At 49.8% G+C, this 22,377-nt stretch overlaps 1 protein-coding gene across 1 annotated transcript in view; it reads right to left on the reverse strand.

The window, feature by feature from the left end:
* Window positions 1–17,397, reverse strand: part of LOC142590858 (uncharacterized) — a 76,034-nt gene extending 58,637 nt beyond the window's left edge. The window contains exons 1-2 of the mRNA XM_075703257.1: window positions 17,253–17,397; window positions 14,371–14,391 (exon numbers count right to left, since the gene is read on the reverse strand). Coding sequence (XP_075559372.1) covers window positions 14,371–14,391; window positions 17,253–17,256 — 25 coding nt within the window. The 5' untranslated portion in view covers window positions 17,257–17,397. The remainder of the gene's footprint in view (window positions 1–14,370; window positions 14,392–17,252) is intronic.
* Between the last annotated feature and the right edge of the window lie 4,980 nt (window positions 17,398–22,377).

Here is a 22,377-nt window from a genome sequence, read left to right on the forward strand (position 1 = left end):
ATGCGCCTCCCGCCGCAAGGATTTAAATCTGCGCCTTCTGGCTTTGCGCAATGCCAAAGTCAATGTATTCGTCAATACTCTGCAGTACATAAGTAACTTATGCTGTAAGAAGAAGGTTACAGAAAGTTTAGGAAGATTAGTGAAGGTCATCAAGGTTAGCCCCTCAAATAAATGCTCGGGAAGAGAGTTCAAGTCTAAGATTGAACGCGGGTAAAAACTCGAACCTCTGCGTTTTCATAAAAGTTGGTGACAGCGACTGCGCATAAGAATATGACGAGTTTTTAGCGTAGTCAGGGAATTGGAAACGAAAATGTGCCTATTGATACGGACAAAATGCATCGCAAGAACTTGACGTGGCATTTTTTTTTATACACAACCCATAATGCACGTTAGCGCGACTAGGAAACAAAAGCTTACACAGAAGGCAGTAGGAAGCTCAACTTTAAACTGTCTATTCGGAGCGCGAAGTCGCAGAATACACCAGAAGAGCATGCGTGCAGCGGTCACGCCAGAAATTCGCAGCTACGTGTCAATCAATCGGCTGGGAATGAGACAAACAGATGTGTTAAACAGGCAGCTATCCCACTTCTGCCTGCAACTACACCCGCCGTATACTGGAGCAAATTGTTGTGGAGATGCTGAGCTCGCGAGGTCACGGGATCGAATCCCGGCCGTGGCGGCCGCATTTTGATGGCGGCGAAATCCAGAAACATCCGTGTTCCAAGCATTGCGTGCACGGTAAAGAACCACGCGTGGCGAAAAACTAATCTAACCCTCCCCCCCTAAACTAACCCCCCCCCCTGCATATGGCGCGCCTCAATCATTTCATTTTGGCACTTCAAACTGCAGAATTTAGTTTCTTTCACTTCTGCCCAGTATCTTATCGCTGTTGAAAGTTTAGCCTACTCCTCTTTATCGTAAGCCTTCTTCCCTCATCGCGATAATATGCGTCCCTTAAGGTCCCCAACCAACTCGCCCAGTTACTCGATCTGCTCTCGTTAGTTCATATTTACAACCTGGTCTTTAGTATAGGTTCCAAATGTACCGAATTGCATTTTCCTGCGTTAATTCTAAGCAGCGAATGTCTGCTTTAGTAAAAGGTTCTGTATAAAGGTCATTTACTGAGTTACATTACTACTGAGTTGTGCTGAAATTTCGACCTAATAAGTGCATTATAAGGTTGAAGTTCAAAGGGAAGCTTCACTTCGAGGCCGTCTTCGATTTCTCTCTTCAAAACACATGAAATGCATAAATGCTCTCATTCGTAGACAACCGCTGAACCAATTCGAATTGCCTTTAATATCCACCTAAATTCTGTATCGACTATAGGCACCGTGAACTGTTCAGAGGGCACTACGACGTTTTCATTTTCCGCCCCCAACATCGCCGACGCCGGCCCCTAGAAATGCGATGAAAACGATACGCCATTCCAAAAGATAATGGCCCACTTTTCGTCGCTAGTATGGAAGTAACGCACTGCGCTTTGACAAGATCAAGCTCACAACTGTTCGCGCTTCTGATATCGATCGCGATACGTGCGCAGTCCTGAGAAGAGAGTGGGCTACTAAGCAAAGTTAAAAACTTGGCGACTTTATTTCAAAGGTTGCGAGAGACCTGTTGGAACCTCAGCGCTGACGCCCGTTGTTGCACCTGGGTCGCAAGCCCCAAGGGTAGCGTTGGCCTGGCGGCCTGGGGCACAACTGGAAGCATCCGAAGGTCCCGGCAAAGCATGAGTCGACTGGTAACAGAACAACTTGTTTATTCTAGCATAGCATAAGAGCGGGCGGTCAGGTCGACCGAAGTAGAGAGACGGGAGTGCACGTTACTCAACAGAAGAAATCGGAGCCTCTCTCTTGGCGTCCGGGGGCAGCTGCTTTTATACTCTCGCAGTTGAGGGCAAGAAGGAACGCCTCTATAGACGCGCACGTGACTGTGCCGCTCGGGAACGTTGGGATGAGTAGGTGGCGCATTCGCCGGGCCGGCGCCGCTCGGACACGATGGGATGAGAAGGTGGCGCATCCGCTGGGCCGGCGCCGCTCGGGTACGTTGGGAAGAGTAGGTGACGCATCCGCCGGGCCGGCGCCGGTCAGACCTCCTCGCTTCACAGTTGCGGGAGCTCCTCTCCCCGGCTGCCGCGCTTTGACAAGCGTGGGCACCAACATGCACACACACACACACGCACACCGAAGACACGTGGCATTGGAACATGCCTGGACGCGCTTGGCGGGGAGGCGTAGCAGCGGCGCCGAACGGGCCAAAATGTCTGCCGCTTTGAACGAAGCCCCAGCGTCCGTTGCATCCGCGCCGGCTATACCGCGCGTCGTAGGCGAAACGTAACAGACTGCCCCGCCGGGGGAAGGAGATCCCGATGGTCAGGGGACTGCATCCGCTGTCCGGAGGGATGTCGCTCGATGATGCTCATAACCGAAGTCGGGTGTCCCTCGACGTTTCTTGAGCGCAGCGCACAGAGAAGGCCTCGTTCTCTCGTTCAGGTTCACACAGGACACTGCAAAGTGACTTCGGGAGAGTTCAAATTTTTGTTCTCGTTCCCGGCAAGCGTTAGAACTACGCCGAAACTCAACCGCTCAGTCAGCAAGCACGGCACAACCCTCACTAAGCCCTGCCAGGCTCTTTCCCCTTTTTTTACCACTGCCTAGTTCCTTACAGTAGTCTAGCAGCACTCAGAACGCGTCCACAGATTGGAAAATTGCACTAGAAAGCATGTCATCACTTTGAAACACTAAACAAAAGCAATATGTTAAAAATCCTGCCTCAGGAAGAAAACATCAGTAACAAACAATTTTGAGGCTGATTCCTACGTTAGGGGCTTCGACTTAAGCCATCGGCGTTACCGTTGAGACTCCCCTTTTTGTAACGCACCTCAAAGGAATATTGTTGCAAAGCGAGGCTCCAGCGCAGGAGGCGGCCATTTTTGGGAGAGATGGTCTGCAGCCATTGGAGAGGGCAGTGATCCGTCTCAATGATAAACCTCGAGCCGGCTAGATAGCATGACAATTTCTGAACGGCCCACATGAGACACGTACACTCTTTCTCGGTGGCGCTGTACGCCTGCTCACGACTGGTCAGCTTACGACTAGCATACAGGACGGGGTGTTCCACTTCTCCATTTCCCCGTTGGCACAGTACAACGCCCATGCCTCGCTCACTAGCATCGCACTGAACAACGAACCCTTTTGTATAGTCTGGCGATCGTAGCACAGGCTGGCTTGTTAGGGCACTCTTTAGGGCGCTAAAAGCTCTTTCCTTTGTCTCGTCCCAGACGACTGTTTGCGGCTCTGTCTTTCTTAGAGCATCCGTCAGGGGAGCCGCGATATCAGAGTACCTGGGGATGTACCTCTGATAGTAGCCGGCGACACCTAAGAACGACCGAATATCGGTCTTCGTGCGCGGTTGCGGGAAGTCTCGCACAGCGGCCACCTTTATTTCAGAGGGGCGGCGACGACCCCGACCAATCACGTGACCGAGGTAGACAACCTCGGCCTGTGCTAACTGGCACTTGGGAGCCTTGACTGTCAAGCCCGCTTCGCGCAGGCGGGTTAGCACTGCCCGCAAGTGTGCCATATGCTCAGACCAGGATGCGGAGAATATCGCTACGTCGTCTAGATACGGTAAAGCAAATTCTTGCTGTCCCCGCAACACTTTATCCATGAGGCTTGAAAAGCAGTATGGCGCGTTCTTCAAACCAAAACTCAACACTTTAGGACGGAATGTTCCCATTGGTGAAATGAACGCCGCATACCTACTAGCCTCTTCTGTAAGTGGAACCTGCCAATAACCCCTGACAAGATCTAGGGTGGAAATAAACTGAGCGCTACTAACTTTGTCAAGGCGCTCCTCGATGTTAGGGATCGGATAAATTTGATCCTTAGTGATGGAATTAAGCCTGCGGTAGTCGACGCAAGGACGAGGTTCCTGGCCCGGTACCTCAACTAAAATCAAAGGGGAGGTATAATCACTCTCACCCGCCTCAATAACTCCGAGCTGTAGCATTTTCTTTACCTCAGCCTCCATAATATCGCTCTGGCGGGGTGACACCCGATACGCCTTGGATCGTACTGGCTCTGGGGAGGTAAGTTCTATGTCATGAGTAAGGACAGAAGTCCTACCAGGCCTCTCAGAGAACAGACCTTGAAACTCTTGTAAGAGCTGGTGTAGTTCGGTTTTCTGCTCAGGCGACAGCGATGCTCCACTGACTAAGTCACTAATGACTTGATCGGTGTCTTTCCTGTTCGTCACTGAGCCTAGTCCCGGAAGCTCGACCGGAAGCTCTTCAGGAACGTTTACCATCATGCACACCACTGCTTCCCTTTGTCTATAGGGTTTCAGCAGATTACAGTGGTAAACTTGCTGTGCTTTCCGCTTTCCTGGCAGACTCACCACGTAGTTGACGTCCGACAGTTTTTGAACAATTCGTGCTGGGCCCTCCCACTGCACGTCGAGTTTGTTTTTTAGCGATGTGCGCAATATCATGACCTCATCGCCCACCTCAAAACGACGGGCCCTGGCTGTCCGATCATAATAAACCTTGGCCCTCTGCTGGGCCTTTGCCATTGCTTCACCTGACAACTCCTGTGCCCTTCTTAAGCGTTCGAGGAGCTTAAGCACGTACTCCACCACGACTGGGTCGTCGCCCCTGCCTTCCCACGATTCTCGAAGCATGCGAAGCGGAGATCGCAGCGAGCGACCGTACACCAGCTCAGCTGGCGAAAACCCCGTAGCCGCATGCGGCGCGGTCCGTAATGCAAACATCACCCCAGGCAGACACAGCTCCCAGTCAGTTTGATGTTCAAAGCACAATGCTCTCAACACGCGCTTCATGACGGAGTGGAGCTTCTCAACGGAATTCGATTGTGGGTGGTACACCGAGCTGTGTAACAGCTTTACCCCACACCTTTCGAGAAAGGCTGTCGTCAAAGCGCTAGTAAACACTGTGCCCTGATCTGATTGGATTTCCGCAGGAAAACCAACTCGCGCAAATATGGACAGTAGTGCATTGACTATCTCAACTGAGCTGAGTTCTTTAAGCGGCACTGCTTCAGGGAACTTTGTCGCTGGGCAGATCACAGTCAAAATGTGTCTGTACCCCGTGGCTGTTACCGGCAGAGGTCCCACTGTATCAATAACGAGCCGTCTAAAAGGCTCCGTAATGATAGGTACCAATCTTAACGGCGCCCTCGATTTGTCCCCTGGTTTGCCCACCCGCTGACAGGTGTCACATGTCCTCACGAAATGGTCTGCGTCCCGAAAACACCCTGGCCAATAGTACTCTTGCAAGAGACGGTCCTTAGTTTTCTTAACTCCTAGGTGTCCGGACCACGAACCCCTATGCGACAAGCGCAACAGATCCTCACGATAGCATTGAGGCACGATCAGCTGATCGAACTCCACTCCCCTGCGGTCTAGATACTTCCGGTACAGCACCCCACCTCTTTCCACAAAGCGAGCATTTTTCTTGGCGATACCTTCCTTGATAATGCAGCGTATGTTTTCTAGGCTGCCATCCTTCTTTTGCTCGGCTATCAAAGCCGACCGGCTGACTTTTAGCAACCTATTAAGTCCGTCTGACGTAGGCGCGAGGAGCAAATCTGCAGATAGCTCTTCTAACTTTCCCGCATCGGGAATTTCCTCTCCAGTATCTGGTGCCTTTAACGTTACAGGCTCAATTTTATTCAGTTCGGGCGTGCTCTGAATATCAGCTTGCTGCGCCTCTGACCCTTTTCATTGTTTGATAACGTCGGCCCCGCAACTACAGCCTTTGCAGCGAGCTCCCGAACCTTCGATCTGGTTAAGGCCTGAACGCTAGCCTCACCAAACAAAAGCCCCTTCTCGCGCAGGAGGTGATCGGACCTGTTCGAAAATAGGTACGGGTACTGGGGGGGCAGCATAGATGACACTGCGGCCTCCGTCTCAAGCGCTCCGAAAGGTCCTTCAATAAGCACTTTTGCTAGGGGCAGACACACGCTATGAGCTTCCACGGCTTGCTTGATCCATGCGCACTCGCCCGTGAACATATCGGGTTCTACGTAGGAGGGGTGAACTACATCCATCGTAGCTGCGGAATCGCGAAGCACTCGGCACTCTTTCCCGTTCACGAGGAGGTCTCGCATGTAAGGCTCGAGAAGCTTCATGTTCTCGTCAGTGCTGCATAATGACAAAAACACGACTTTTGTTTTTGTTTCCGGACACTGCGCCGAAAAGTGACCCGGCTTCTGGCACGTATAACACACGCGCGCTTGACTCATCTCGAACCGCTTTCTGCGTTCGGCTTCGGCTGCCGCCGTCTCCTTACGTTCTGTCGGACTGCTTTCACTCGCCTCTGCACTACGTGTGTTCCCCTTTCCTCTCATGGGTGTGAACTTCGGCCTCTTAAACTTCGAGCCAAATTCACCCTTTTGACCGTCCTTAGCTCCGCGAGCCCGACGCGTCACAAACTCCTCGGCTAGCTCGGCGGCTTTAGCCACTGTACTAACGTCTGGCCTATCCAAGACCCAGTACCGCACGTTCTCAGGTAACCGACTATAAAACTGTTCTAGCCCGAAACACTGCAGAACTTTCTCGTGGTCACCAAACGCTTTCTCTTCTTTGAGCCACTCCTGCATGTTTCACATAAGCCTGTACGCAAACTCTGTGTATGACTCACTTCTGCCTTTCTCATTTTCCCGAAACTTCCGACGGAACGCCTCCGCTGACAGCCTGTACTTTTTTAGCAGACTCGATTTCACTTTGTCGAAATCCTCTGCCTCCTCTCTATTCAAGCGAGCGACTACGTCGGCCGCCTCGCCGGGTAACAAAGTGAGCAAGCGCTGTGGCCACGTTTCCCGAGAGAACCCCTGCTTCTCGCACGTTCGCTCAAAGTTAACCAGGAACAAACCAATGTCCTCTCCAAGCTTAAACGGCCGCATCAGGTCAGTCATTTTGAACAATACGCGTTCTCCTGCACCGTGTGCCTGACTTCCATTACGAGCGCGTTCCATCTCTACCTCGAGACGCTTCATTTCCAAAGCGTGGTCGCGCTCTTCTTTTTCTTTCTCTTTTTGTTCTCTAAGTTCGCGCTCCTGTTTCTCTTTTTGCTCTTTAAGTTCGCGCTCCTGTCTTTTTGCAGTCTCCCTCTCCTCAATGGTCTCAAGGCATTCCGACAGCTCGTCATCCTCAGCTTCTAACTCAAGAATAGCCCTTAGCAGTTCTGGTTTTCTGAGTTTGTCTGAGACATCCAGACCCAACTCTCTTGCAAGCTCCAGCAATTTCGGTTTGCGCAACGACTTCAAATCCATGGCTGCTCTGAATGCTGCTTTCTCTACTGCCTACTATTGTCTTGCCGCAAACTAACCCGGCAGCAACGACAACCACAATTACCAGCTCTGTTTCTGACACTAACAAAAGCCTGGCAAAACTCAGAAGAAGAAAGTCCCGCACTCACCAAACCTCGCAGCCAAGAATTCAGCGCAGTCGTTCCGCTGCAGGCAACCAGTCATCACACAGGGCTCGTTGCACTGCTCCCGGATGGTCGTTGTGCTGCTCAGCATACAGTCAACTGCATATCTTCGCTGCTGGCCTCCGTTGTCGCGATCTCACCGCTGGCAGACAGTTGTTGGAACCTCAGCGCTGACGCCCGTTGTTGCACCTGGGTCGCAAGCCCCAAGGGTAGCGTTGGCCTGGCGGCCTGGGGCACAACTGGAAGCATCCGAAGGTCCCGGCAAAGCATGAGTCGACTGGTAACAGAACAACTTGTTTATTCTAGCATAGCATAAGAGCGGGCGGTCAGGTCGACCGAAGTAGAGAGACGGGAGTGCACGTTACTCAACAGAAGAAATCGGAGCCTCTCTCTTGGCGTCCGGGGGCAGCTGCTTTTATACTCTCGCAGTTGAGGGCAAGAAGGAACGCCTCTATAGACGCGCACGTGACTGTGCCGCTCGGGAACGTTGGGATGAGTAGGTGGCGCATTCGCCGGGCCGGCGCCGCTCGGGCACGATGGGATGAGAAGGTGGCGCATCCGCTGGGCCGGCGCCGCTCGGGAACGTTGGGACGAGTAGGTGACGCATCCGCTGGGCCGGCGCCGCTCGGGAACGTTGGGAAGAGTAGGTGACGCATCCGCCGGGCCGGCGCCGGTCAGACCTCCTCGCTTCACAGTTGGGGGAGCTCCTCTCCCCGGCTGCCGCGCTTTGACAAGCGTGGGCACCAACATGCACACACACACACACGCACACCGAAGACACGTGGCATTGGAACATGCCTGGACGCGCTTGGCGGGGAGGCGTAGCAGCGGCGCCGAACGGGCCAAAATGTCTGCCGCTTTGAACGAAGCCCCAGCGTCCGTTGCATCCGCGCCGGCTATACCGCGCGTCGTAGGCGAAACGTAACAGACCCCAAAGCGGACACACACAGTGTCTATTCCTCTTCTGTCTTGCCGATCTTAACACCAGCTCGCGTGGTTGACCAGGACCGCGCCTGAAGAAGGACATGCCGTAGGTGTCGTCTCCCCTGCAGACAAGTGGCCGCGATCACTTGAAAGGCGCTGAGGATGCGGGCAGGTTTGATTCCCTCGAGATTGTGTCCTCTCGCTCACTGCGCAATACAGTGAAGCGCTGTTCTGGACGCTTGACGACTGGGAAGGGGCCGTCGTAGCGAAGTTGTAGAGGACGACGAGGCGCGTCATTACGGGCGAAAACGTGACAGAACTTTGCAGTCTCGAGGGCAGGAGCGCGTCAGATGGACTTTTGTGAGCAAACTAGCGACAAGGAGATCATCATTGCAGGCAAAGCAAAAGTACAAACTCCTGATGACGTCACCTATAAGATGCTGGAATGTTTGGGCCGCAGTGCGCCAACCAGAAGGCACACGCAAAAGCTCGAAGAGACCGAACGGGGTAGTGATAGCAGCTTTGGGACACATAAGATGGTTCAACAGGGATCGGGTAATAAGGCTTCACGAAGTCTATCTTCGAATATATCGTGGTCCCAGTTAAAAAGTCAGTGCACTCCATAACGTTGCGTAGAGTTACACGCTGTATGCGGTGGGTGGTGCAACACACGATGAAAATAATCTGCGTACGGAATCCTGCGCGCCGAAAGTGCGCAGAGATGGTTCGAAGAAAATACGCACCAAATGTATGGAGGGTAAGGATGCCGTGAAAAAAAAAAATTTCTTTTTCTCCGCAGCCTAGCTCCCAGGCTGTAATCAGTGGTACATGTCATGTGACTATTCGACCAAAGTAATGCATTGAAACTATTCACGTTACACGGCTGTACTATAAGAAATTTGAAAATTCTCGATAGTGCCGTGGCTTTTAGACTCCTTTTCGTGACTGCGCATTCAAAGATTTTACAGCTCAAGGAAATGCAAATAGCTATGTTTTCACAAAACTTGATGTCATGTGAAATCAACAATTTGCTGCAGCGGCTATGCGAGAGAGTTTAATTACGGCTTTACATTAACTTACACGGCGCTACGTGGCAAGACACTCTGCTAGTTCAGTACCGCTGATCAGACCATCAATAGTGGTAGAAGGCATACGTCACAGAGAAATCAAGGAACGAGACTCATCACCAATTAAACCGCAGGAACCTTGTCCTTCAACACTAATTATGGTCACTAGTTTTACGAACACTTCCTTTATTTAACACTCTGTGCTGGCTATTTTCCTGTCAGAAACGCTGCGTCACGCTGATGCGCGCGCTCATGCTGTTGATAGCTTGAAAGTACCGGCTGTGCAATATTCGAATAAAAAAAAATATATGAAGGACGCTTACGCTTCGCTTTAAGAGTGGGACGCGATAGTATTCAAAGGTCCCTGACTGCCCCCCTTCTTACGCTTCCCAGTAGCTGCAGCTTATGTAACCGTAATGTAACCGTAAGCGGCGAGCACTATGCAAACAAGCGAACTTTGTGGTTGTTCTTTTTCCTTTCCCCTCCACTGCGGGCGCCGCCGTTGCCGCGGATGCGCGGAGGCCAGCGCCATCTGGATGGTGTTGCAAGGAACCGAGTGCATGGGGCGCGCCGCTCCAACTAAGATAGACCTCGAACGGAAGCTGGAAGAGGGGTTTAAGTTAAAGCATTAGTTTGAGTTTCTGCGTAACAGAATTATGTTTTGTCGTTTATTCAAATTACAATTCAACGCTATCGTGTCTGTAGGTTATGTGTAAAAAGTCGTAGTCTACGAATTTTCTGACGCATTTTACCTTATTGCGTTAAAAAATGCGGCTTACGGAATGGCCATGGTCGTCCGCCGCTGTTACTGACGGTCGGCCGCAGCGTTTCTCGCGTGGCACGAACAGGAGCACGAGCAGCAGCACCAAAACGGCGGCGGTATATAGTTGCGCAGGCTCTGCGGTGAAAAACTTGCGGAAGCGACCAAAGTGCGGAAGGGGCTGGTGAGGTGGACAGAATTGGTGTTTATACATGCGAGTGTCTTGGCGCAATTTAGATAGTTGAGACACCGAGATTTTCTACTGTTTGCCGGAAGGAATCAATCTCGGACACCGGAGATCTACAGGCAGCGTAAATGGCGGCCGGGGCAACGTCCATCATGTCGTGGGCCAGTTCCGACAACGAACCTTTATTAGCTGAGGCGATAGTCAATTGCACGTTAGCCGGAAGATGCTGCTGGAATAACTCAGGTATAGTACGGCCGTGTCGAGTGAAATCTGCGGTGTTGCCGAGCGAGCGCTGACGTGTAAACTTGGTTGGACGTTTGGCACCGAGCTCCTCAGGAGCTGCTGCATACGGCGATGTGCATGCAGGTGGCAGCGAAAAAGAGCCCCTTTGATTTTCGTGTACGGAGATTCGCCCAGTGGCAGTATAGTGGGGTCTCACGTAATTAGGCCATTGCCTGTGGTGGCAGCGCTTCAAGTAGCATGCGAACTTACGAGGTGAGACGACTCATGCAGAGCCTGTTCTCAGCTTGTGTGAACCACCGAGCTGGATGGGCGCTCCACAATTAACTGCGGTAGCGTGGTGTCAGCTGTAGCTCACATCACTCACGGAAGGTCCAGAATGGGTTTCAGAGGTGCTACGGGCGGGCGTCTGTGGTCCCCCGTTGAACCATTGCAGGTCTTGTCCGGCTAACCACAGTTAAAAACTCCGCGAATTCAGTGGTTTCGAGGAGCCCAACTATCTTCGCTCATGTCGTTGACCAGGGCCGCGCCAAAATAAGAAGCAAGACGCGCCACAAGAGCATGCGCATTTCGAAATTTTCACAACTCGGGCAGTCTTGCCTCGCGATAAGCGATCCGTAGCGTCACGAAGAACGTATACCAGCGTCTCTCCCGTTTCTCTTCCGCCGCTCGCTAGGCTGCATGTTCCGGCGCTACTGTCAACTCTGAAAAGGCCACAGTTTCACTTGTCTCTGGCGCACAGGTCGCGCGCTAACTGCACTGCAGGGCGAATACAGGGGGCCTACAGGAATCGAAATTATGGGGTTTTATGTACCAAAACTACGATCTGATTATGAGGCAGGCCGTAGTGAGGGACTCCCGCTTAATTTTGACCACATTGTGTTCTTTAACGTCCACCTAAATCTAATTACACGGGCATTTTTTGCATTATGCCCCCCATCGAAGTGCGGCCGCCGTGTCTGGGATTTGGTCCCGCGACAATGGGCTAAGTAACCACGGCGGGTTCATATAGGACCTACCATCTTTTTTAATTGACACAAATTGTCTCGGTTACAAAAAAATAACTTCGTAACAATGCGCTAAACAGACATCGTAGTTCGGCAAAATGCATCGTTCAAAGCAATTGGACGTGTAAGTTGCAGTTCCCATGAAATTGTCACAATGTTTACGAAGGATTTCGCGCCGGCGAGCCACCGGTGCGATTTCGGAGGCCACGCAAAAACGCCTTCGCACGCTCACCGCTAGATGGCGCAGCTCCTTCAGAGGGAAGCGCGAGGCAGCAACCCGGCTGTAGTGCGCAGCTCACACACGAGGCGTTTCAGTGGGTGTACGAATCTGCCACCGCCTAATTGCATGCGCACCACCACTTCAATACCAATCACACGTACGGCGATAAACATCGCCACAGTATAGGTTTTGCCTGACTTCTTTATGTACAAAAAAAAAGTGACGACCTAAATAAAATATCTGCACCCCACGGTTGGTAGATCTTTACCCTTTTCTTTCAAATGCAGCAGTACCCTAACGACGACCGCCATAGCCAAAGGATGGGTTCTGCCTAAATTTATTAAAAAGTGATGACCTCAGTAAAAACCTACTTTCTACATTTGTTTAATCTTTAACCTCTTCTTTTAAATGCAACAAAATCATCAGGTGCAGTGAATTAAGAAGAAAACAATATGTGCGTTTCAATGTATTTAGATGGAAGATGTCTCTCTAACGTTAAGCGGATTTAGCTCACTCAAAAAAAATTCAAACGTTGGTGAACAAATTTCAAAAGCATGTGCTCCCCGAACAAAGTCATCAGTTATAGTATCTTAATATGTTCGCTTATTTACTATCTATATTTAAGATCAACCTTGGACGTTAAGTTAAGCCACTTTATCGAATGTTTGATTTGTCACTGTTTCCTTTATAGCTATTGCTATAAACAACTCCGCTCACGTTCAACCCTTTCTTTAAGCGCTTTATTTTTCTTCACGCAATCACGGTCATACACATATCTGGACCGATAGCCAGGGAAGGCTAGTTTGCGGTCCAGCGACAAATTATAAAAGACAGGTCAGCCGCAGATTTTAACAGCAGAGGATTCCTGAACACGTCATGAGTTATACAGACAAACATTCTGAAAATACTCCCACATAATCGATTTAAGTAAGTTAGAGATTCTGGTTATCAAGAAAAAAGAATTTGCTACACTGCTTGAAATTACGTGCGGTTTTAACTTCTAGGAGTAAAATATTCTAGATTTTTGTGCCACTAATTCAATTAACCTTTCGCCGTATACACTGTAACACGTAGGTAAGTTTAAGTTACCGTTTAAAGCGTGTCTAGTACTGCGAGTTGGAAAAGAAAAGACCTTTCGAGGAATAGGAAAGTTAGTGCATAAAATATTATTAACTGAAGTTGAGGTCTTGTGATTACATAGTGCATTAACGGATAACACATGTTGTGCTTGTAAAATATAATTAAATGTATCACTGGCATAATTTGAAGGGCTAATTATTTTCAGCGCCCTTTTCTGTAGTTTTTGCAAAGGTTGTAAGTATGTCATGTAAGTCACGCCCCATGATTGTAAACAATAACTAATATAGCTATGGCAAAACGCATAGTAAAGGGATTTGAGTACTTCGCGAGGGAAATATTGCTTTGCTTTAATTAGGGTGTAGCAACCGTATGCGACCTTCTTGCATATATTATGAATATGTGCTTCCCAATGTATATGCTGGTCAAATATGATGCCCAGATATTTAAACTAATCAACTTCTCGGATGGGGCTTTTATTTAACGTGATATTTATTTGACTGGTGTCAACATTGTTCCTCCTGGATCGAAAAACTACACATTTTGTCTTATTGGTATTTAAAGTTAATTTGTTTTCTAAGAACTATGAGGAAACTCTTGATAACTCGAACGTCACATGCGTTTGCAGTGCAGAAAGTGTGTCCTGTGAATAATAAAGCTGTGTCATCTGCATACATTAGAACGCTTGAGTTCTGAAGAGCATTAGGGAGGTAATTAATGTACAACGAGAATAACACAGGACCGAGCACTGAACCTTGTGGGACTCTGCTGGTGACTGTGTTGTATGTAGAATAATAATTACCCATTACTATCATTTGTTTCCGTGAGAATAAATAGCTGGCAAACATTTTAGGGAGTCCTTTGTGACGCCATAACTTTCAAGTTTTTACACTAGTATAGAGTGCGAAACGGTATCAAATGCCTTCTTTATATACAAAAATATTCCTATAATTAATTTATTATGAAGTACAGAATTTATGAATTGCGAAAGTGTTAGGACTGCAGTTGATGTCGATCTGGAGGGAACAAAACCATCAACTGCAGTCCTAACACTTTCGCAATTCATAAATTCTGCACTTCATCATAATTTATTAATTGTGAACCCTTTGTGAACCTGAATCACTTTATTGAACACGTCTAGGACGAAGAGATGCGTGGAGCTGCCTTCGCACTTGGTCGACTCTTGCGGAGCTTTTAAATCTAAGTGGCACACAAATCATGGCGACAATGACGCGTTTATTCCGACTTATGCAATCGCTTCCGGTGCATGCAGCTGGCAAAACACCAGCTGTGATTTGGACACTATCTATTTCAAGATATCTACACTCGCGATATCCGAGGATAATCCGTGGGCTCCCGAGCCCACGGGATGTGCCCTCGTGGCAAATTATGCGCAGATGACGAGAATCGCTGGTGCGCAGCCTCACCCACTTACCACGCTCTGAACTCCTGAGAACTAGAAGAGAAGAAGAGAGAGAGCGAGAAACGATTACCCAAGTCTGGTATTCACAAAACTGAGCGGTCACGTGACAGACAGAACAGTCAAGGAAATCGCAAGGACCCGGCGCTCAGTGTTGGGAGATTGCCAGCAGACAAAGCAGTGCACTTACGGAGTGTTTCGTTCGTCATAGCTACGTCAATAGCAATGACCAACCACTTTTGTGCCAAATAATCGCACGGATGGGTACAACGATAAAATACGCGTTATACCAGCGTGTTAACACATGACCAGGGCGGGGGGAAAAAGAGAGAGCGAGAGAGATGGAGACAGGCGTTCACCGAGTGTCATTTAGCTATGCATGAATTGATTTCAAAGTTATACGGCGAACACTTGTTTTCGCAAGCACAACATGCTCACACACATTGAAACCGTTGCCATACATTGCGACAAAGCCCATATGGACGGAGCGTAACTGAAGTGGTCACCAGTGCTGCAGCGTTTCGACAAACTGTTCGTTGGGGTTTCTCTGATCTTTCCAGAGACAAGCCTTGTTTGACCGAACATCGATAATCAACCTATCGCTAATGCAGTTTTCTCCTTCCGCATTTCGTTAAACGCACTCACGTATCGCACGTATATATCCAACGTTCAAAGTTAAAAAAAATTTAATTATGGGGTTTCAAGTGCCAAAACCACGATCTGATTGTCCCTCGTTCCTAGAATTCGCACCTTCTCAAGCAACGCCCTGCGCAACATACACTGCCTTCCTCATTTTTATTGTTCAAGAGGCGGTGCGCGCTGTGGCACACGAAGCTGTAATAAAGCCTGACCAAGGCGAACGCCAAGCAGAAGGCACACGATGGACGCTGCGCTATTCCGACGCCATTCTTTGCGCGAACGGGTGCTGCGAGCGCCACTGCGCGCAACCGCGCGAGTCTCACTTCACCGACCAAGCTGCGTGGGCACAGCACCGAATGCTCAGACTCAAGGCCTTGGTAAGCGAGAAGCGACTGGCGACGCTGCCTAGAAGCTCGCGCACTAATTACTGCAAGTGACGTCACGGATTTTGACAACATCCACCTGGAACTAGCTAATGGTGAGTAGCACTTCTTGTTGGCCTAGTCGGTACCTGTCCTGCCATTTGGGTTTTTGTGTCGTCTTTTCTTTGTGCCATGTATATAAAGATAATAGCTTATGGTGAATCAACGACTAACTCTAAACTTTGGTATGGTTCCGTCTATGAACAAGAATGCAGCAGCGTTCATTTAACAGTAACTTATTGTCACGCTGGAATGAAACGCCAGCACTCAGTCAACCCAAATTTCTCTGTCCTCGTTCACCGCTATGTGTGACACTGTCACTCACATAAACGAGAAGAAAGGGGGTTAACCGAGGGGCCCGATTTTTATTAGTCATATCACAAGAAGCCAAGAAACATTGACACCAAGGACAACATAGGGGAAATTACTTGTGCCTGATAAATGAAATAAAGAAAGGATAAATTAATGGAAATTAAAGTGGATGAAAATACAACTTGCCGCAGGTGGGGAACGATCCCACAATCTTCGCCCGTTTAGACCACGAATACATATCTTTCGCGTAATCAGGCAAAAGGGGTTCTCTATTTTGGCTTGCGTTTCATTCCAGCGTGATAGTTTACTTATTCGGCAAATTGGCAAGAAAAAAAATTAAGCACACAGTTTTTCGTCAACGTCATTTGAGAAAATTGCAATCTAACACTTGTTCAGGTCGCGAGCCCGATTCTGTGCCCTGTATGCGAGCTACAGGGTGTTGGATTTCGCAAGAGCGAGCACAACAACACTGCGCCTTCTTCTTGTAACTGATGCAATTTTATTCCACCACTTCTGTGATCCATTAATCACGCCTATGTTCTGCTTATGCGGGGAACTTAAGCCAATTGTGCGAATGTGTCCCCAGACATTGACGTATTTGCATGGCGCCAAAATATTCCCGGTGTTTCAACGACGGCAGCCTTTAAATATTAAATACATTTGATTACAGGCAAAATAACCCATTCCATAGCAAAAAAAAAAAATCGCAACAACGGTGCACAACTCCATATTGTGTCATTTAGCAGGCTACTTAACCAGCAAAGTTCGCTAATTTTGCAATTATCAACGCCAAATTGATGTGGCGAGTCTTGTCCTGTAGAAGGTATTATTCTGCCTTTGAATGCCCTATTTTTTACTATTCAGACACACGACGCCTAAAGGCCAACTGGAGCAAAATTTTAATTTGGCTAAATTGGTTATAGATGGGGGAGTATATATATACCGTCATAGAGTGATTTTGACAAAGCTGTACAACTTGTATTTGTGGGATTTCAATCTCATCAGTGGCTTTTACATAGGTGTATCTACCGGGGGCCAGGAGGCGGGCACTTGCCCCGCCGCCCCTGCTGTCGAAAGTGAGGGGTGGGGAACAAAGTAGGCCATTAGCCCCACTTTGTAAGAGGGCACTGTCGCCTCCACACGGGCAAATCCAACAAAATAGCAGCTGAAGCCAAGTTTTGTTTCATAATAGCTCCCACGCGTGTGTGTGACAGAGCTTGCCACCTAACCCGACAAGTTGTTGGCACGCCACTGGGCTCGTAAACAGCGCAGGCGACGCGTGCGAAGCCCCGCGTTCTACGCCACGCATCCCTTCCGGCAAGCGGTAACGCCGCAAGTTTCGCTATCAACATAAGCCATTTTAGCGAGCCGTGCGAGACGCATCCACGTGTATTGCAACGGTAAAATATTGCGCGGAAGCTCCTTTATATGCGCACCATCAGAAATTATGCTTTATTACACGATCCAAAATTTCCATTGAGTTTGGCCGGCTCGGAATAAGCAGGCACAGAGAAAGGAACTCACGCATAAGCCTAGCGGCGATGACCAGAATGATGCCGATGAAGACAACCGCCGAGATGCCCAGCACGAGGGTGAAGGCTCGCTTCGCACTGCGTGGACGAAAACACGGTCGAGACACTCGTTCGACGCGAACACTGCCGCGAGCCGATGGCGTTCGTCTCCAGCTCGCGCATCTATTCGTGGACGGAGCGCGGTAACGTGACGCGGTTCTCAAGCAAAGAGCCGATACCGCAACACGACGCTCGCTTCGCGCAAAAGTATGCGCCGACAAACGCCGAAGCTTTCCGGCGGCACAGCTTTCGCGAGATCTGCATACAGCGCCGGTCGTGTGACAGCATTCCCGGCGCAATATTGTTGGTACGGCATAGCAAGACGTACCAGACATCGGGAAAAAATATAAAAAGAGGCTCTCATCTAAACACACCGCAACGAAGAAGACGTTTTCCTTGCCATTTATTGCACAGAGTTTGACGAGCTTATCGCCTTTACAAGCAAAAGTTAACCTCTACCTACTGTAAGCAGCAGATGTATTATGCAGGCGACTTTTTCTTTCTGTGCGAAAGTTCTTGAAAAGTGAAAACTTTAAAAACTTAAAAATGACGATTATGTAAGTGCTATGAAAATACGAGGGCGATAGGGGAAAACTAGACACGCATAAGCGCGAGCGGTGACCTTCGTCTTCGCATATCGTCCACGGCTTTTGAGCGCATTTACATAGTCGTCATGCTAAACCAACTCGCCCAACTAGGTGCGCTGAAGAATGAAGTTTGCAACCCTAACACAACTATAGAAAATGATAGCAGAGATAAGTATGAACTGGCCCTATTGAGTCTTCTAAAGCGGACAAAATTAGTGTGGGCACAGCGCCTTAAAGTTAACTGCTAATTTGCGAATAGGATCTCTGCAAAACTGAAAGTAAACGATGTAAAAATTTTACGCAAACTGTATCTAAATGCAACTTCATTCAAATCGGCTCAGCAGTCTCCTAACACGGTGAATAAATAATTATAAGTGTCAACAATTGCAACTTGCCCGGAAGCTCCTGGAGCTGAAAAAATAAGAGAAACAGAGAATTTATTTATTGTTGGTGTGCCAAAGCGGTCTTTGACAGGCTTCACAGTGTTCTCTTGCACCTGAAATTTGGCAAACGATAGTTATCAGGGCTCATTCACAACACTGACTCGCAGAGGCCACGCGAAAAAGTTGGCCGCAAATATTCGAGTATACTTAATCGAGTATACTGTAGTCGCAAATAGTCGCATTTTGATCGAAAAAGCGACTGTTTTGGGTCAGTCGTTCCCTGCTCGATTTTCCAGATGAGCATCGAGGGCTTTACGACCAAAAGCGAGCATATGCGACATGAGCGTACTAAAATATTTGTCCACGGGACCTCTGCGAGTAGCCGGCGTGAATGAGCCCTTACACTCTGCTCCCGTAGGAACGCATTCCGAGCCATCGCGCAGTCTGAGAATCAAATCCGCGACCTCGTGCTCACAACACAACAGCGATTGAGCCACTGCGCAGACGATTACGACGTGTGTGTGAGTGGGGGGGGGGGGGGGGGGGGGGGGGGGGAGGCGAGTTGGTTTATCTTGACTGTTCCCATAAAAAAAACTTAGTGCCCTTCAACTCTGTGAAGAAGGATGACAAGCGAAGCTGTGTATGTGGGACCCTTCATGGCGACGAAATATACCGCCGCGGCGGTCGACCCGTCATTGCACTATCTTCGTGATCGGCCCACGTATGGAAAGTACGTAACGCCTGCTTCACCTCCGCCGCGGGTCGGGCCGCTTTTACGCTATCTTCATGATAGGCCCACATAGGGGGAGTACTTAACGCCTGCTTCACCTCCGCCGCGGGTCGCCCCGGCATTGCACCGTCTTCGGGAACGGCGCAGGTGTGAGGAGTGCTTGACGCCTGCTTCACCTTCACCGCGGTCGGCCCGGCATTGCACTATCTTCGTGATCAGCGCACATATGGGAATTCTGCTTAACGCCTGCTTCACCTACGCTGCGGGTCGGGGCCGCTATTGCACAATCTTCGTGATAGGCCCACCTATGGGGAGCGCTTAACGCCTGCTTCACCTCCGCCGCGGTCGGCCCGGCATTGCACCAGCTTCGGGATCAGGGGAGTTTTTTGCTTACAACAACGGCACGAAAATTTCCTTTACGGTTTAGGTATGGAGCTTCGCTGTATAACGCGCTAAAGACGAAGACGAAGGAACACATAGGACAGTACTGGCGCTACTTCCAACTGGCGTTTATTACAAACGGTCATCTATTTATGCTCTGCGCATCGCGTACATCATGCACTCATCATCATATACACAAAAGATTGTAAATGAATCAGATCATACACACGATTGTATGATCAGACAGTTAATGTCCCTAAATATCTAGAAAGAAACGTCACTTCTTTTTCTTGCAAAACCAAAGACTGACAGCTGACGCACTTGTCGCCTGCTTTCCTTATGAAATATGCTTGAACTATTTCGCGTTTTCTTTCCTCAAGCAAGTTGTGTCACCAAACATGGGTGTGCATGCACGCTTATTGCAGTGCTCGGCCAAGTGACTGCCGTGTCCTTTTCTGACGTCATTATTGTGCTGTCTAGCCTTTTCGTTGAAGCACTGGCCGGTTTGTCTTATACAAACGCGTCCACAAGCTAAGGGTATCTGATACACAACATCTAAAGTGCATTCGGTGAAATTGGTCCGGTGAGTAGTATGACATTGCATGCGTTTCTGCTGTTTCTTATTTTAAAGGTCACACACCGCTGACAATTTACAAGGCGCTGACAAAACTGTGGCTACACCACATTCTTAGCACTCTCTGCTTTCTCGCAGGTCTGACCGCCGCCTTGGTCGGGTGCTCCACAGGTGCTGGGGAATGTGGGCCATGGGTAAATTGTGGGAGTCATGAGGGAGGCGGCGGCCAAATACCGCACAAGGGAGACCAACTCCTGTTCGGGTGAGAGATTGTCTAGTTGAAGCTTGCTTATACTTGGATCTCGGCATTTTTTGCCGGTGTCAGGCGCCACTCCATGCCTGAAGATGCAGTGTACTGGAGGAGGATTCGAACTTACAACGTTCAGATTAGAGGCCCGGTGTTCTACTTCTGCTCGATCTCTGCCGCTGCTCAAAAAAAGCAGAGGATTTGAACTTGTCACTATATTAACCGAGCAACCTAGATAGCTCAGCCAGATAACCCTATAGACGGCGAGGCCACCTTATAGCGCAGGAGACTACCCCAGAGGATCGTACATGTCTGAAAACTTATTGGATTATCCGCGGCAGACGGGTTTAGCACTATGTAGCACTATTTTCAAATTGTTCTGAAACATCGTGGTTCCGAACCAAGCACAACCAGGCGGCTGTGAAGGCGGCCAGGGACATTAGACATTTCCAACAAGCTTGGCATTTGGAGGAGAGAACCACCTTGAACAGCGCTGAAACTCGAACAAATTTCTTAATTAATAGTCTTAATGCTAAAAAAAGGTCCGTGGTAAACTCGGAATGCACCGCGGGCCAGCCGTGGCGCTGCCAGCGCGAGAATCGGGGGAAAGGGAAACCAGCGTCTCGAGAAGGCGCCAGCAGAAATAGGCAGTTGTCATCGAGATACCGGGAGACACGCTTGTCTCTTCGTTCAACGCACGTACCTACAACTGGTGACCTTTTGGTGAGGCGGTGGCACTAGTTACCCTCAGTGCTGGCCCAAGGCGTTTCCCAACTTTTGGTAAGGCGGAACACAGTTCCGTGCCGCATCGCCAAATTTGTGGTGGTGCCAGCCCTTCCGTCGCTGTGGTGGTGTGCCGCGCTGCCGTGTGCGGTGACTGCAGCTTGATTGGAGCGCCGCGATGGTGTCGGAGAAGCGAGAAATTTCTTCCCTCATCACGAGCAGTGTGTGAGCGGGCGAAGCTACGACGTGCAACGACGCTCCTGTGGACGTCGCGACAGCCATGAGTTTATCAGCGAGCTCGGCCATCTTTCGCAGGTCCACCTTGCCCGGACGCGGTGATGCCCATTCGCACGTTGGCGGGAAGTCCTTGCAGAAAAAGTTCCCGCACTAGGCGACCGTCTACCTTTGCTGTGCTGCCGGTCAGTTGCTGCATGTGGCGCAAAAGTTGGCTGGTTCGGCGGTCGCCCAGTTCGGCGCCGCGTAGCAGCTGCTGGTGACGTTCCAGCTCCGGATGGTGTGACGCGTCGAATAAGCATCTCCTTGACCGTAAGCTAGGCGTTTTCTGCGGGTGGTGCCATCTAGCACCTCGCTGGCTGTCGCGGGCGGAATGCTGGCCACCACGTGTTGGTATTGGGCGTTGTCGGCGGTGATGCCGGTGAGCCGCCGGTCCAAAGGGGAGGCAGTTTGACGTCCAGCACGGATACCGTAGCGCTGGCGACATCATCGTTTTGCTCCATGTCCGGGTCACCATTGTAGGTAAGTGCGCGGAACCTTGAGACAAGCGTGCCTCCCGGAATCTCTGTGGCAACTGACCATTCTCTTTCTGCTGGCGCTTTCTCGAGACGCTGGTTTCCCTTTCCCCCGATTCTCGCGCTGGCAGCGCCTCGCGGTGCATTCCGAATTTACCACAGGTTATTCCTCTGCGCTCGGTACCGTCCTGGCTAACCAGTTTAAAATTTACTAAAGCAAAAAAATGTAATGAAACATAGCATAGTGGATCTCCGCGGTCAAGCCGAGGACCTCCTGCCACGCATGCGAAGGGACCCACCTAGCAGCCTAATATCGCATCCTGCTGCACCAGGCACCGCAGAAGCCTTTTGCTTTTGTTTTGTTTTATCCAGCTGGCGAGATGTGTCAAATCAGCCCGCCACACGTGGCAGGCTGATCAGGCACCTTCAGCTGCAGAGGTCCCTTCAGTAGCGAATCAGCAATTCTATGCGACCTATTAGTTGGAGAAATAATGCGGAATTTGAACGCAGCTCTATACATGTTTTCATTTGACGATATATTGAATGGCAAGGACAATCCGTTCCGTGTGGCATATTGCAAACGGATCGAAGTCTGACGCAAATGCTTCGCTAATCGGGAGAACGCGAGAGACAGCGCGTGGGTGACGCGAGGGCGCGATTCGCAGCAGCCGCCGCAGACAGGCCTCTGCTCATGCAGTGCTTTG

This window comes from Dermacentor variabilis, chromosome 8 (assembly GCF_050947875.1).
Source record: "Dermacentor variabilis isolate Ectoservices chromosome 8, ASM5094787v1, whole genome shotgun sequence".
NCBI lineage: Eukaryota > Metazoa > Arthropoda > Arachnida > Ixodida > Ixodidae > Dermacentor > Dermacentor variabilis.